At 38.4% G+C, this 16,237-nt stretch overlaps 1 protein-coding gene across 1 annotated transcript; it reads left to right on the top strand.

The window, feature by feature from the left end:
• Positions 1-3,333: 3,333 nt before the first annotated feature.
• On the top strand, positions 3,334-14,734 carry NAPG (NSF attachment protein gamma). The gene is made up of 12 exons (XM_061356283.1): positions 3,334-3,452; positions 5,533-5,600; positions 6,744-6,828; positions 7,445-7,462; positions 8,027-8,057; positions 8,549-8,658; positions 8,794-8,860; positions 9,486-9,556; positions 10,666-10,744; positions 11,264-11,343; positions 12,721-12,850; positions 13,681-14,734. The coding sequence occupies exons 1-12, from the start codon at positions 3,397-3,399 to the stop codon at positions 13,828-13,830; spliced, it is 945 nt and encodes a 314-aa protein (XP_061212267.1). The 5' UTR covers positions 3,334-3,396; the 3' UTR covers positions 13,831-14,734.
• Positions 14,735-16,237: the final 1,503 nt, after the last annotated feature.

Here is a 16,237-nt window from a genome sequence, read left to right as displayed (position 1 = left end):
TCTGTGTGCATCACTGGGGAGGTTTTGGCTGTTGGTCTGTTGAGTTCTGGATCCACTGCAGACTGTGCTTGGAAAAGCTATCTAATTCCTTCTCAACCTCCCTGATGTTATTCAGCCTTCTCACTGCCTCCTGCAGCTCAGCACCTTCTGCAGGAGGTCCTCCACCTGGGCACACCTTTTGCAGGATGGTCTGTTGCCTGTCCCTGCCCAGGAGAAAGATCTCTCCCCTTCCAGCAATTGCAGATGTGTACTGCAGCCTCTCCTGTCAGCAGCTCTCTCTGGGTGGAGGCATTAGCCCCCACTGGGGTACGTGGTGCAGAACCCCCAACCAAAACTGCAGCCTTTTCTCTTAAATAGCAGTCATCTGATATTTAATTAAAGACAACGAGCAGGGAGACACAAATCTACAGAAAACCAGTCTTTATTAATTTTGCTGCACTCAAGAGTTGTATGCTTTCTGCCATATCCATTAAGACAGGGACTAGTAATGTCTCACAGTCAAATGAATTATATGGATTTAATGCTGAAGACAGGAAAAGGTACTTGAGCACAGAGATGCAGCCACTGGGATGGAGTGATCACAGAAACACCTTTCTGTGTATCCAATGAGCACAAAATGTGTCTGAGCCAATTGTTCCCTAAACCATCAGTAGCAGTCTGCCTGGGAGTATGAATATGCAGAACCCTCTCTCTGCCTCACTGCTAATTTCCCCAGTGTGGTGGCATAGCTGTTGCTATTGTAGTTACAACTCCAACTCAGACACTAATAAATTACAAAGTAAAACATTCCTGTCCTGCTGCCAAAAAAAGGGTATCTGACAGAGCTGGGAAATCCCGATCTACCAAAACTAAATTTCACCTTCCAGGTCCAGCGGAGTAGCAGACAGGACTCAATCACTGATTTAAAATACAGCTTGCTGCAGTTAATCCTGACTTTCTGCACAAGAACATGACATTTACAGCAAATAAAATTTAAGAGTTAACTGGCAAACAAATTTAACTATGGTCATACTGCTAGTCTCACAACTAACAACAGCTCTCTAAAGGAAGCCCAGGCTGTCACTATGCCAGGGCTGTGGATGGACCCAGCCATGATGGTGGAAGATGCTGTCCCCAGCTGCCTGCCTGCAGTCTCTTGCCAGAGATTAGCCACATGAAATCTCATACAAGTGCTTTTTAGCCCATTTCAGACAAAATAAGCTATATGAGCTTGTGCAGCTCATTTTTGATAACCTGATGCTTATGGTTGCAACGGTGTACATGAAAAAACAATCTCAGAACCACAGAATCACTTAGGTTGGGAAAGATCTTTAAGATCAAGTCCAACAGTTAGCTTAGCACTGCCAAGTTCAACGCTAAGCCATACATGTGACTTCTAAATACCTCTGGAGGGATGGTGACTCAACCACGTCCCTGGCCTTGACACTCCCTTATCCCAGAAGAGGCCCCACATATTCAATGAGAATGGGTTTACTTCCTTACCCAAATAGCAGAAGATAAAGATGCCAAGATAAAGAAGGATAAGGATATCTTTACTCCTACTGATATGTGGCATAATTCCAATTAATGTTAAAGAGTGGGGCCAGTGGACACTACTTGAATCACATTTCTCTAAGAACTTCTTGTAGTTTAAGCTCTTCCTTCTTCAACTCAAGGCTACTGTGCCTCCTACTGCCACCTATGGGAATGCTTAGATAGGAGACAAAAAACATCTGCAAGTTGTAGTGACAGGCAGCTGAGGACTGGCTAATGATCAACAACTTCTACGGGTACAGTTATTTGTAGAGTTTCGTATCTGCCTAGTAAACAACCTGTAAGCTTATACTTTAGAAAGTTTGAAAACTCCAACTGCTATCACTGCAATATTTTTTTCTCATTGTACCTGGGAATTTCTCAACACTAAATTCTAAATCACAGCCAAGTACCAGATGCTGGGATATGATCCTTCCCAGATGTAAAATATCCAGAGGTTCCATGTCTACAATATAAAAGCTACCCAGGAATATCCTCTTTCCTTTAATAGTAGTCCTGGAAATCTTTCTTCTGGTCATTCCAGTATAAAGTGTAACCAGACAGTACACACATGTAGTTTCACTAGAAAGGGAACAGCCATTTATAACCCGGGGAACACTGCAGATCAGGAGCACAAGCACACAAACAGTAAGTCATTAACTGGGTGCTTTAGAGACACAGTCTGAGATAACTCTGTCTTTTAATGCTACAGTTCTATGATTTCATTTTCCCAGCTAACACAAGTTTATTTGATAGGCACTGCAGTAAGCCCATAAGTTATATAGCCAAATCTATCCTGGCTGCCATAGCAAGGGAAAGGATGGACAGAAGTAATGACACAGGAATCTCCCCTATCATAGCTTCCTTTACTTTTTACCTGTTACCAGTGAGCACTTGCCAATTTGTATTTTCTACCACCTGCATGATAAGTGATAGCCTCTCAAATGTGTGTAAGAACCAAAGTCAGAGAATTAAGTTTACAAGTCAAGGGAACATGGGAAAAGGAAAACAAAGTGATAGCAATTCAGACCTGTGAGTTTGATGCCTATGTAAACCCAAACATGCAAATAATGCTTCTTGTCACCATCTGAGGTAGAAACAATCACACAGCTCTGATTCCTGTAAGCTGTATGGGCTTTCAGTTAACTCCTATGCTCTGATAAACAGTTTTACAAGTTTTACCAGCTTCTCTCTTTTTCTCTCCTGTGTTGATAAATACTTCTCTTACTCAGACTGTCGGAATACAATAATGAGAATAAACATCTTCCTGTGCTCTATCACCAGTGTTTTGTTACTCAAGGATGTTTCAAATTAACAAAAATAAGGAGTGGAGGAAACTGGACAAATGGGCAGTAACACAGACATCAATTCAATTACCAAGTGTGTAACTTCGGTATCTTACAGGTACAGCCTGCATTAGCAACTAACTGGCTCAGGATTTCTGTGCCAGCCTGAGGACTGCTGCTTTTACAAATATGAGGCAAGTCAGAGGAGTACGCCTCATCAAACAGGCCTCTGGAGGCTTCTCTGAGCAGAACAACCAAAGCTTTTCTGCCTTTGGCCCTTCAGTTGTGCATTTCTACCAAAAACTGGACAGACCAGGGCTGGGGGCTCCTCCCCTGAGAGAGGCACAGCCCAACACCACGGGCAACTATTGACCTGCGCAACCTCTGCCAGGTGATACCACCCAGATAGCTGCTGAGGAAAGAGCAGGACAACCTCCCTTACCAAAGACTGGGGCCTACGACCCGTATAACCACTTTACGCGCCCTAAACCCTGCCAAAGCCGCGCAGGCGCAGTGACGAGACAGACAGTGAGCCCCGCCTCTCGACGCCCCGTGAGCTCTGCGGCGTCCCGTAGTGGCAGCGTAGGGTGCTGGCGAGATGGCGGCGCAGAAGATCAACGAGGCCCTCGAGCACATCGCTAAAGCGGAGAAATAGTGAGCGGAGCGGAGGGGAGGGAGGTCGGGGAGGGGAGAAGTTGGCGAGCGGGTGCGATGGTTGCCAGTTTATCGTTCGGGCTGTCAGGCCTGCCCGGCTTTCCTGCCCCACGGAGGCGGCGTACCGCCTCCTGCTCGAGTGGGTTCTGCGGTGTCGCGCTGTTTGCTGCCGCGGTCGCCCCCCGCGGCCTCTGAGCCCGGAGGCTGCTGTCCGCCCGGTTAGTGCGGCCGCTCGACAACCCCCCCACTCCGGGCCGCGACGGGGAGGTGGGTTCCTGGGAGTTGTAGTTCTCTACGCTCCGTTCGGGGAGTGGAGGTCTCGGGGGAACTACAGCTCCCATGATGTCCTGCGCGGAGTCTTGAGGAGGGGTAGCCGGTGGGGAGGTGGTGGCCGCGCAGAGGGGCTGAGGGGAGACCGCAAGTGCCAGGTTATGGAAGCTCCGGGGAATGGGAGGGAGGTGCGGGGCTGGGGTAGGCTTGCGCGGGGGGAGTAGAAGAACATGGCTGTTTGGCCTCTGTTCTGCCTCAGAGGTCTCTCCCTGCAGGAGCTGGGTGCTAGAGGTCACCCTTCTTCCCCGATATGGGAGAGTTAAAGCAGTCCTGAAAACTAAAAAGTCGGTGAGGCTTGAGTGCTGGAGCCTGAGTAGTTTCCTTAAGGGCCATGTAGCCTTTATTGCTCTGACCCTAACTGGGAGGCCAAGGAGTCACTTCTGGTTTTCTGCTAAAGTTAGTGGGAGAAAGACAAGTGGGAGAAAAGCGTTATGGGGATTCTGATGGATAAGGCTTGCTGAGATGGGCTGTGTGTTTGTTTCCTTGCTATGAGAACTCTGTCATTGTTTCTTTTTAGATGGCTTCAAAGACCTGTGCTGACACTTACTTTAGAGGGCTTAATATCTACATGTGATAGTCTTTTAATGTGTATTTTAACACTGAATGTAGCAATTTTGTTTATAAGTTTGAATTGCAAAGACTACAGTGTAGCTGCAATAGATCTGACTAATCCAAAAATGCTGTAATTTTAATAAGAAGTGATGGGCCATTGGGAAATCACAGATCAAAGGTATAAACTGTGATAGAGGAGAGACTTCAGAATAAAAACATCTGTATCTGATTATCTTACTCAAATTAGTTGACCAAAAGTGCCTTTCTGTGAAATTCATTTTAAGCTTATCCTGGCAAGCATTTCAAATAAAAGGTGCCTACATCTCAAATTGTGTGTGGATTAAAGCATTGTCTATTTCAGCTCAACGCATTTGAGATTTTGCCTGTGTTTAAAACAACACAATATAAAGACTTGATTTAGAGTTACATGCTGGGGTTTTCAGCCAAGTAAAACAACAAAACCAACACAAAGTCTATATACAACATTTTTTCCGAATTAAGCATGAAGCGTCTGCCTACAACAGATAGGGAAGTTGACTGTAAAGTTATGGTAATTTTTATATTTGTTTTGGAGTTGAAGAAGTAAATCATAATACTGAAATCAGCATTGCCTAATGACTCACCTCATTTTGCAGGGTTTTTTTTTTCTTATATATATGTTCTGTGAGTGCACATGGTGCCATTTAGTGTCATATTCTGTTGTACACTTACGAATTATATATAAGGCTTTGTGTTGGTAAGTAAATGCTTTCATTTGTAAATGCAGTGGAGAGTCTCTGATAATTCTCAGCAGCAAAAAATTACTGTAGAAGTACACCGACATCTTTACGATGTGTAGCAAAAAAAATATTGTCAGGTTTTGTGGTGTTAGAAATCCTGAGATGCCATGTTGGTCTTGGTGGGATAATTTTTCTTCTGTTGACTAATTACAGTTGAGGAGCTGGACTTGTGAAGACTCTAGGGATGGTGGAAGCATGTTAGGGGAGACGTAACTATGGGAGATCACTGCAGTGCTTTATGCAATTCTGAACAATAAGCAGCATTTATTTTTACAGTAGTGATGCCACCATACTACTGGCATATATGTAATTGCTTCTTTTCACAGGTAGTCTACAGTTTTGAATATATCTGAAGTGCTTTGAAGGTAAAACATAAAATCTTTACTAGTTGCTAATAGGCCTTTCTTCTTGCATTTCAGTCTGAAAACTGGATTCTTAAAGTGGAAACCAGATTATGACAGTGCAGCTACTGAATATGGGAAGGCAGGTATGCATGGCTGTACATATGGCCATATACTTTACGGTTTAAAAGTATTCTTTAAGCTTAATACTGGTAGAATTTTACATATTTTCAGTACATTGCCATGTAGGTGAAACTGTTGTGAAGACTAAGTTGAAACAACAACAACAAATTCTCTTTGTAGCGTGGTAACTTAAATTTCAGATTGTACTTGGAGATCTCTTAACAGTTGTCAGAACTTTTTTTTTCCCAAGAATGTAACTTCTACTTCATATATTACTGCTTGTGATAAATATAAAGCTTGCTTTCTATCACTTGTCTATCCTCTGAAACCTATGACTTTACCTACAAAATACAAATATTTGAGCTGGTTTTAAAACTTCTCTTTGTCATCATATTAGGAAACATGTCCTGACAAAGGCTGTCTCAGTAAGGTAGAGAGATGTTGCCAGGGTTTTTTTTAGGTGTACTAAGATCTCTTTCATCCTTTTTTTTCCCACTACATGTGTTACAATGAATATAAAATTCTTATTAATTGAGTCCTTTTTGCTCTTAAACGGTTTTTTTTTTCTTTTTCAATAAGAGTTATGGGGCTTTTTTTTTTAGCCTTTTGCTCTAGGAATTCTTATTCATTTAAGACTAAATAGAAATAAACCAACAAACTTGGAAAGGCAACTGGAACATTTATAAATTGAAATTTATTTTAAATCCTACTTTAAAATTCTATCAGCCTAGTGGGGATAAAATAAATATTTGTGCCCTGAAATAATTGTGTTGAGGAAGCTGTTATAGGTACACTTTGCTGATGGTGCAGTTATATTTCTGCCATACTGATTTTGTAGAATCTCTAATGATAAAATCTGTATACACATGCATTCCTGCAGTTCAGTCATTAAAATACAGAATGAGTTCTAAAATCCAGCTAAACATGTTGTACTTGATGCATGGTACAATGAGGGTATGGATGTGTTGTTGGTAATAAATGTTCTTAATGGTGACTAATGAAGCATGGAGAAATGTCATAGGATTTTTTTTTGGAAGAGCATGGTAAACTGTAGGCATTCATTAATGAGTCTGTTTTTATCTTTAGGTGGCTAAATTCTTGAGCAGAAGTGGTGACAAAATGAAATCTACAAGATGTAAATAAGAACTTTATCTGATTTCTTGCAGCTGTTGCTTTTAAGAATGCCAAGCAGTTTGACCAGGCAAGGGAAGCCTGCTTGCGGGAAGCTGAGGCACATGAAAACAATAAAGCGTATCTTTTCATTAAATGTTAGTCTTTTTTTCAAGAAGCTGACTAGTTGCTACTTAGGATGGGGTAAGAGGAGTTGGGGGAAGATGTATTTAATATATTTGCATGTTTGGTCAAGTTAACAAAATTGACTTCTAAAAGACACTTTCTTTGTTCTCTGAGTGGCAAAACTAAAAAATTCTTCTGGTTAAAAAGTCTGTGGTTTTTCCGGTAACAACTGGAGTGATAAGATGCTGACCAATGCCTGAGATGTCTGGATACTGCTTCAGAAATTACTACTTTTTTTATTCTTAAATACCTGTAAGTGGGTAGTATAATCTAAGTGCAACTCTGACATAATTACAGTACTTGTAGTGGTATTTAATATCCAATAACATTTTAAATATGCTTTTTTTCAACTTTACATGTAGTTATTCGTTGGTATGTTGCATTTATTCTGTCCTTAGAAGCGCTTTTTTTTTTTTTTTTATGCCTTGCCTACAAATGTAGTCGGTTTGATTTTGCCTTTATGGGATTCCTTGCTTTGAAACTAGTACTTGTGTAAGATTTTGTGCTCTAATAATATTTCTGCATTATATTTTGTGGCTTTTGTCCTTGACTTTGACAATGTTACTTCCAGTCTCTTCCATGCTGCCAAGTAAGTACAGAAGCACTGAATAATCTGAAAAAAAATTTCTAACGTATGGTACAAGCATGAACTATTATTTTGATCTTGCTGTAGTAAATGGTATGATTCAAATGATTTCGCTGTTTCCAAATCAATTTAATGGAAGTGGGGGCTAGGGAAGCTTAAAAACCTGCAATGGCCATGTGAAAAAGGAATAATTTTGACATTCTTCAGCACCTTTTGATATCAAATATTTTTTCTTAAGTGAGCTTTTTGTAATTTTGAAGTTCTACACTGTTGAGCTTATAAAGAAACTTAATTGGAGTGTACTTCATATCAAGCAGATAATGAGAAGTAATCCAAATATTGCCTGTGGGTCAGATAATGAGAAATAAATTCTAGTAGGGAGTGTGGGTGATGTACTTAATTTATGGAAGATAACATTGCACATGTGCTGCCTCATTAAATAGAACACTTGAAACATCTTCAAATCATTAAATATTAACAGTGAAATGATAGCTGTTGCATGGTAACTTTTGCTCTGTAGCCACAGCTTGCTGAAATATAACTAAATTGTAAACTTTTTCTCTGCAGAGCTTATGAACAAGCTGGCATGATGCTAAAGGTATGTTCATTTACTAGTTTGTTGGTTTGTTTTTTTTTAGAAAGTTCTGGCTTATAGTGAAGAATATCATGCATTGGGCCATTTTAGAAATATATGTAACTAAATTGTATATTGAGGTGATTTTTCTGTTGATTCATAATGTTGTGTGTTGTGTGCTCCCCCCTCTGCCCCCCAATGTCAGTTGGTTAGGGAAGCCGCATTTGGAATTGGGGTGTAAAATGTTATTTTCTGTTGTAGAGGGAAAGGGGAGGGCCTAATGTCAGAGGCTAATGGATGAGTGGTGCTGCTTCTGCTCCAAACTACCACAAATACCTGCCTTACGTGGAAGTTTGGTACTTACAAGTGAATCTTATGGAATTTCACTAGCTCTACAAGTTTGTAAATAAAAGTTAAAATCCTAATAAATAAGCTGTTACAATTTGTTTTGATTTGTCTCATTGTACATAAGCACAGTTCTTGACAGGAACATCCCTCTGGCTGTTGCTTTGCAGGAGATGCAGAGACTTCCTGAAGCAGTTCAGCTGATTGAGAAAGCCAGTATGATGTACCTGGAGAACGGGACACCAGATACAGCGGCAATTGCACTGGAACGGGCTGGAAAGTAAGTCTGTTGTATTGGTGGCTAGAATGTACGCAGCACATGGGTATATCTCTGGTATTTTTTCTTGTCTTTGATGCTTTCAGGTAAAAAATGCTTTAATTTCATCAGAAGAGAAATGGCTTATGTTTATTGCAGGTTAATAGAAAATGTGAGCCCAGAGAAGGCTGTGCAGCTCTATCAGCAGGCAGCATCAGTGTTTGAAGTAAGTTCCCTTCCCCTCCTCCCTCCTGCAAGGACAAACTACATGAAGATGAATGAATTGGTGATTAGGATCAGTTATGAAGTTAGAAAAGCTAAAAGAAAAAGCTAAAAAGCTTATGGTTAGCTTCTAAGTCATTTTTCCTTTTTTCACATACGTGTCTGAGTAACGAGGCTGAAGAGAAGGAGATTATAAAAATTAGGAGTCAGTTTGCTTTGCCTTTTCCTCAGTCTGGGACTTGATTGAACCTGAATTTTGTATGTTGCCAAGTTTTCTGCATTTTGTTGGACAGCCCAAAGGGTAGGTAACGTGGCTGCTGTTGAGTCCCAGAGCTTAAAATAGTTCTTTGAAGGCAAAGAAGAGCTCGCTTGATGCTCTGCCCATCCTGTGAGCAGATGATTTGCCTTTTTGCTACAGCACTGGCATACTTACTTATTGTCAGTGGTCACATGTTTCCAGATTAGCAAATTTGCATTGATGTGACTTTGCTCTTGAGTGTGTGAACTGTGGTTATAATAATTAACAGTTGTTACAATTTACAGAGGACATACTTAGATTAAAGTTTAGTGGTCTTAATTCTGTGTGAATGAAATATGCATGCATGAGGGGTTGTTTTGTTCTTTTCTAGAATGAAGAACGCTTACGACAAGCATTAGAAATGCTAGGGAAGGCATCAAGACTTCTAGTCAGAGGACGCAGGTACAGCTTTATGCCTCCTTTTTTTTAAATGTAATTGAATCTTTAATAGTGATTTTATTTTATTTTTTGTTTCTTGCTGTTGTTTTGTTTATATACAGTTACTTAATTCTGCTTTGAGATGCAGTTCATACTAAAATTCAGTTTCTGTGGGATATGCCATGTTCCTTCAGGAGCCAGCTGCTTTGTATTCTGGGATAGTAGAATGTTGACTGTAAGGCTTTGTTTCCTTTGTGTTTGTTGAAAAGCTAGAAAGCATATACCACAGCTTAAACTACTTCAGGAATTAATTTTTATTTTTTTTCCACCAGTAATATGTAGTACTTAAAAATCTTTTTTTTAGCTGTGGAATATTAGAAGAATTAAGTGACTAACCTCAGGAAACAAATCTGTTTGCAGCAGTCTGATTCTGGACTTTCTAAAGAAGAGTGTGTCTTGGTGTCTCAGTGGGAACTTATTTTAACTGTTAATTGCTAGCACCAAACTCGACCTGCAGTTCAGCTTGGACTTGCTTCACTGAAACATGAGTTCCTTTAAGAAATTGTCTGTTTTCTAATTCTACTTAAAGACACTATTTCACTGTAGAATTGTAGTCAGAAAAGTTAGAAAGGCTTTCACAGAAGGTCTTTCTGTGAAAGCAAGTCCATGTAGCTTATGAGAGATTTTGTTGCTCTGCTGCTTTATAGCTCAAGTGCTATTACTAGTTTTTAGGAGTTTAATATGCTCAAAAGCAGTTACTATGACTTAATATTGATAGTTCATGGATATCAGACTTACTGCTTGTTTCCAGTAACTTCATGACCTAAAGAAATCTTAGGGTACATAACAAGGCATTCATCTCATGCAATGTTATGAAAAATTAGGTTTCTCTGAATGAATAGCAGAGATGTTCTTAACCTGCATATATACAAAAGGAATTGCTGACTGTATCTTTCCTTATCTATTCTGTTAGTAAGATCTGCTGATTTTCAGTTGTGTTCTTGTTTATTCCAGTAGACTTGCTAGTGCATTAGTTACACTTTGTAATTAGCATTATTAGCCCCAGGTTCATTACCCTGTATTCCTAGCACTGATACTCCTGATTTTTTTTGTTGTTTTCTTTTTTCTTTTAGATTAGATGAAGCTGCATTGTCTCTTCAAAAGGAAAAAAGTATTTATAAAGAAATTGAAAATTACCCAACATGCTATAAGGTAAATTCTAAGAGTTTCTAAGAGTGCATTTTATGAAGTTTTTCTGGGTAACTAGTGACGACAGCTGACATCTGACTGACAATATGTACCTCTTGATTCAGGGATCGGTTTCTTGCTAAAAGATGAGAATTTGTGGTAGTGCATGTTTCCCCAACCTCTAATTATGTTTTTTTTTTTCACTACTATAATGTTGAAGATAAGATGCTGTTATCCACAGGAGATGTCAAAACAAACAAACACATAAAAAATAAGGATGTTATAAAAAAAGAACTAATCACAAAAACTGTTACTTCATGCTAGAGTTCATTACAGTGTTGTAGGAAGTCATCTATTTAACACGTGCTGAGGATATGGCTTACTACTTTATCACTCTGTTGTTCTGCTTTGTGTAAGTATCTTAGAATCATTGTGGGTTGTACTGCCCTTTTTCACAGCAAATATTAGTAGTCCCATATTTTTCTCATACTTTATTGTTAATTTCTAAAGAATCATCATGGTTTTTTGTTTGTGTTTATTTAGAAAACTATTGCTCAAGTCTTAGTTCATCTGCACAGAAATGATTATGTCGCCGCAGAAAGATGTGTGAGGGAAAGCTATAGGTAAGTCTCCTTCAAGTCCTATAATTTTAAACTGAATATTTAATTCATAGTGTTGATCTGTTCTTATGAAAGAGTGGTGGAAACACTGTCAAATTGTAAGATTCTACTTTGGTTGACTTGCAGGACAATAATAGCATTCCCTATTATAAGGCTCTTGGGAATCTTTTTTTGACTGTTAACAGGTTTAGCTGTAATTATTACAGTAATTCTTAGTTATGTGGGACAGGTGAAATTAGATGAAAATTAGAATATCTTCCCTTTTTTATTTCCTTGTTAAAAGCTGAGCAGAGTGTGTTATGACTGGCATTCTTGACTTACTGATACTTCTTGGGTTGTGTCTTTGTTTCAAATGGAAGAAAGAGGGATTAACTACTGTAAACACATGTTTAGGATTAAAAGTGGGTATTTCTGGATGTTGCTAACTGAATTTTATTTTTTCTGAGTCTTTTTGCCATACATGGAAGCCCTTAAAAAGTTGAAATTCTAACTGTATCTTTAAATTTTTTACAGTTTAAGGATGGAAATACAGAGTGCAATCTCAAAACATGCAATAGCAGCATCCCAGTGTAATCAATTAAACTATCTAGTATGGCAGTTAGATTGAGGGAAAGATTAATCTGACTGTTTTTGTTAAAGAAAAGTTTGCAGCACGTGAATTACTACATTTCTGGTTATGTTGACTTAGAGGATCTTGCCCGTTATCATACACTTGAAGAAGAAGAAAAGCAAGATTTCTACTTTTTGTGACTTTGTTAAAAATAGGTGATTGTTTAGAAAGCAGAAGGTAGTCCAGCTGAATACATTGAAATGACGAAGGCATTCTTTACACATGTAGGTGAAAATTTTGGTGTCAGAGTCTAGACTAGTGTTTAACACTGGTTCCAGAGGCTTTCCCAGCAACTCTCAATTTCAGCTTTCATTAGGACTTCAGTAACAAAATACTGAAACAACATATTTTACCTAAATTGTTTTTAGTGAAATGACTTGAACGTATGTTTAAGTTAATTTGTACTTTAGTTTTAGAAATCATTTTTCAAGTTTAATCTTTAAACATCTTGCCCTTATTTTCCAAGTCTTCAATTTGTATTTTATATATAGAAACTAATTACAGAATTTTTCTGTGTATGAAGTAGAGGAAAAGTTTATTTACTAGTGAGTAAAAATTGAAGAATTCTAATATTGTCTTTTTGTCTTGATTATGGTTCTGGTCTTGCTCTCAGCATGCAAACTACTATTACCGAAAGTTTAATTTTATGGATATGAACCATGTACATGGAGAAATCACAGTGGTTATAGGCAGTTCTGTGGAATAAGTCGTACATCAGATTCTTAAGTAGATTGCTGAAATGCACTAAATAAACTCTTAATTTCCTTCAGTATACCAGGATTTAATGGAAGTGAAGACTGTGCAGCACTAGAGCAACTTTTAGAAGGTTATGACCAGCAAGATCAGGATCAAGTTTCTGAAGTCTGTAACTTGCCACTCTTCAAATACATGGACAATGATGTAAGTAGGCAGTTCCTATGGAGTTATCTACTCCGTGCCTTTGAAATTTTGTGTCTTCTTTCACTTTGCTGCCTGACAATGTAAGTTCCCACATCGTTATTCCTTTGCAATGTTGAGAAGACTTAGGTGAAAGAGCAGTTTGTTATGGATTTGCTGTGTAAGTTTGGCAAGTTGACCAAAAATCGGTTCTCTTCAGTTTGGTTCCTTAGGGGCCAGAACAGTTTGCTGCTTGTGCTTTATCTCAGGATTACCATATAGCTGATACAGTATAAACATTACAAAATATGATGCCTAGAGGATGGCACTGTTGATTATGCCCCTTCTTCCCACCACCTTTTTTTTTTGATAGATAGGAAAGGTGTGAAGTAAAAGAGACATCTATCAGTGCCAAACTTTGTACAGTAGTGTCCAGTTTTACTTTTTTTATTATGTTGAATAGTAAAAATTACGGTACAGGTCTTACAGAAAGGCACTTTTAAGACTTAATACATGAGCCATTATTAGATAATGTATGCAGACCTGCATTCTGAATTTTCTTTTTTACGTAAAGCTTGAAACACAGAAGCTGTAAGAGTGACAAAATTATTCCATAATAAGCAATGTCAAAATGGATCTTGCATCCCATTCTCGGAATGTTTGAGAGAGAAAAAATGAACCAGTGTTAGGCTCATTCTAATCTGGAAAAATATACTTTGAAAGTAGCATCAATTGATTTTCTATACTGAATGTTGCCTACATGTTTATTGTATCAGTCAGTTCTGTGCAGTGCAACTCAGCAAGTTCTTACTTCTGTGATAGTGCAGAAATTAAACTTTTCTTGTAATTGTCAGTATGCCAAGCTTGGTCTTACCTTGGTGGTCCCAGGAGGTGGAATCAAGAAGAAATCGCCAAATGCTGCACAAGACAAAGCAAGAGGACCAGCTGCAGTGGGCTCTCATGCTGACGAGGAAGAGGATGAATATTCTGGTGGACTATGTTAGCTACTGCATAGGCAGTCTTAAATATCTGACTTATTTGTGATGTTGAGAATATCCAAAGGCACCAGATTTATCAGAGCTTCATTGCAATTGTGGTATGGGAATGCTGATATTAACTTGGCAGCTTCTGGGTGCAATGCAGGAGAAAAAGCATGATTGTACCTATCATCTTGAAACATCTTTGGACTTCATGTCTTACCTGGTAGCTTCTTCAGGGCTCTGTCTGCAGTTGATGGGAAAAATTTGAGATAAATTTTTACTGAAAGCACAGTTTAAAAGAAACCAAAACCGTAGAAGCACTGGAATATGGAGAGTGGTACAAATTTTTAAATCCTGGATTTCAACAGCTGACAAAATTTTGTCCTAGTAATATGTTTGTGATTGTTTTCTGAGTTAAACATACAATCATTCATCTGGCTATTTCTCTCCTGTTTAACACCATTAAAAGCAGCCTGTGCCATGCAGGATTTTTCACTAGTATAAACACTAGGGGGAGCATTCAGTTTATTTTCAACATGTTTTTTACCCACTGCAGAATATTATTTTACTACCTTATTTTTTATGAGCACTATCCACATGGATGTGGAAAATACTAAGTGAACTGATTTGAAGCCTAAAAATACACATCTTTCATGTTAAGAGCTTTATTGACCTCGAAATCAATGTGTGTGTAGTGTATGTCATGTCCAACTTAGGAATGGAAAGAGTGGACAACCTTTCTTAGTGGTTTTTGGGAAGCATGCTATAACCAAAAAAGAAACTGAAGATAGTAGATAATGTACATTGAATATAAAGCTCTGAAGACACTGTTTAACAAAAACTTAGTGGAGTGTTTCAATGATATGTTTGAGTTCAAGAGTGTCCAAAGTGTTTGTTTACTAATCAATACACTTATATTATGAAGACATTTCATTCTTTCATATTTTCGAAGTGTAGAACAGCTGTCTCTTACAAAGAGCATTTTTCAAACTAGTTCAAGATCCAGAGTAACAAAATTTTCATGTATTTTCATTTTAATTTGGTTTCAAGTCATCACGTGTTTTGCAAGCTTCTGTAGTGTGTTCAATTAGTTTGACCAAATTGACATACTAAGAGCTGTATCTGTGGTCTGTTTCTTCAGAAGAACCAAATCAAGATTGCACTAGGGTGAGATCACTTGGAATCCATCAGGGATTTGTGTGTGATACATGATGCCCAAAGTTCAATTAAACAATAGACCAAAAGCACAGTGTTAAGTGTTGTTACAGTTTCTGCCATATTAAGGAATTGGACATCTTCAAAAATATCAAGCATATGACTAACATATGTATGTGATGTCAGACGTAATTATGATGAAAATAAACTTTTAAAGGTCTAATACACACTTTTCTTGGGGTGGATGGCGCTCACTAGCATCGTGGTGGGTTGTGCAGTTTGCAGGCAGGGCTGCTGTAAAAGTCATGTTCAATTTAACAGGTTCAATTTAACGTGTTCAAAAAACGGTTTAATCTTTTTGTATTATGAAATAATCTTGGATTTGTTATTAATAATGCATATAGAAGTTTCTTTTGCTCCTCTATAAAACAGTCTAAGCAAGACGTTTTTCCCTGAGGATGGCCACAGGTCTACATGAAATACAGTTTTCAAGACTTTCCTGTAACTCTTCTTTTTTCAGCACTGGAGCAGCTCACTCTGTTTACTCAACTTCTGCCTTCAGGGTTTGTTCATGAAGGTGAACCATGCACTTTTTATGGGGAGTCTTTATTACAAGTACTAAAAAAAAAAAATGCGTGTGCAAGAGCATTGGGAACACCAGCTAGTATTCTTCAAGCATTTCCTGCTGCTTCCAATTCTGAAATCAGTTTTGTTGAATGGTCCCAAGGAGTTTGCTTTCTTTGTGTGCATGAGCAGTTGCAGATATCTGAGAAGATGATATGCATAAGAAGAATAGTGAAACTTGTGTGTGCTTCTGTGAAAAAACTTGCAGGCTTTATTTAAACTGTGCTTGTAACACTAACAGGCCCTTAAAAGAGAAATTAAAATTTATGCATTCAGTTCTTAAAGCGTACTTTTCATATGGCCAAAAAACAAAAAAAAAAAGATATGCAAGACTGTCTTCCCCACAACCCCATTACTTTCTGTTTTTCCCTGTGCCAAACGTGGAAAATCTGGGATAAATCTGAACATACTAAGCTGCCACTGAATGGGGCTTCTCTGAATCTTAGGCATAGAATCTTAATCTGTGATTGCGATGTTGCTGCAAAAACCAAATCTGAAATGAAAGTGTCTGAAAATAAGATGGTCTATTTTATATAACTTATTCTCCTATTTTAGGCAATGAAAGTGTGATAGGAATATTAACTACCTTTTAGTAAATGTTTAACTATAGAAGAAGCTATCTGTATATTATGTGTGTTTGTTTCTATTTTTC

Source organism: Neopsephotus bourkii, unplaced genomic scaffold (assembly GCF_033783945.1).
Source record: "Neopsephotus bourkii isolate Nb327-2 ecotype Australia unplaced genomic scaffold, CSIRO-AGI_Nbou_v1 NB_846, whole genome shotgun sequence".
In the NCBI taxonomy this organism is placed as follows: Eukaryota; Metazoa; Chordata; class Aves; order Psittaciformes; family Psittacidae; genus Neopsephotus; species Neopsephotus bourkii.
The sequence above is the reverse complement of the archived record's forward strand: the minus strand, read 5'-3'. Positions and strand labels throughout refer to the sequence as shown.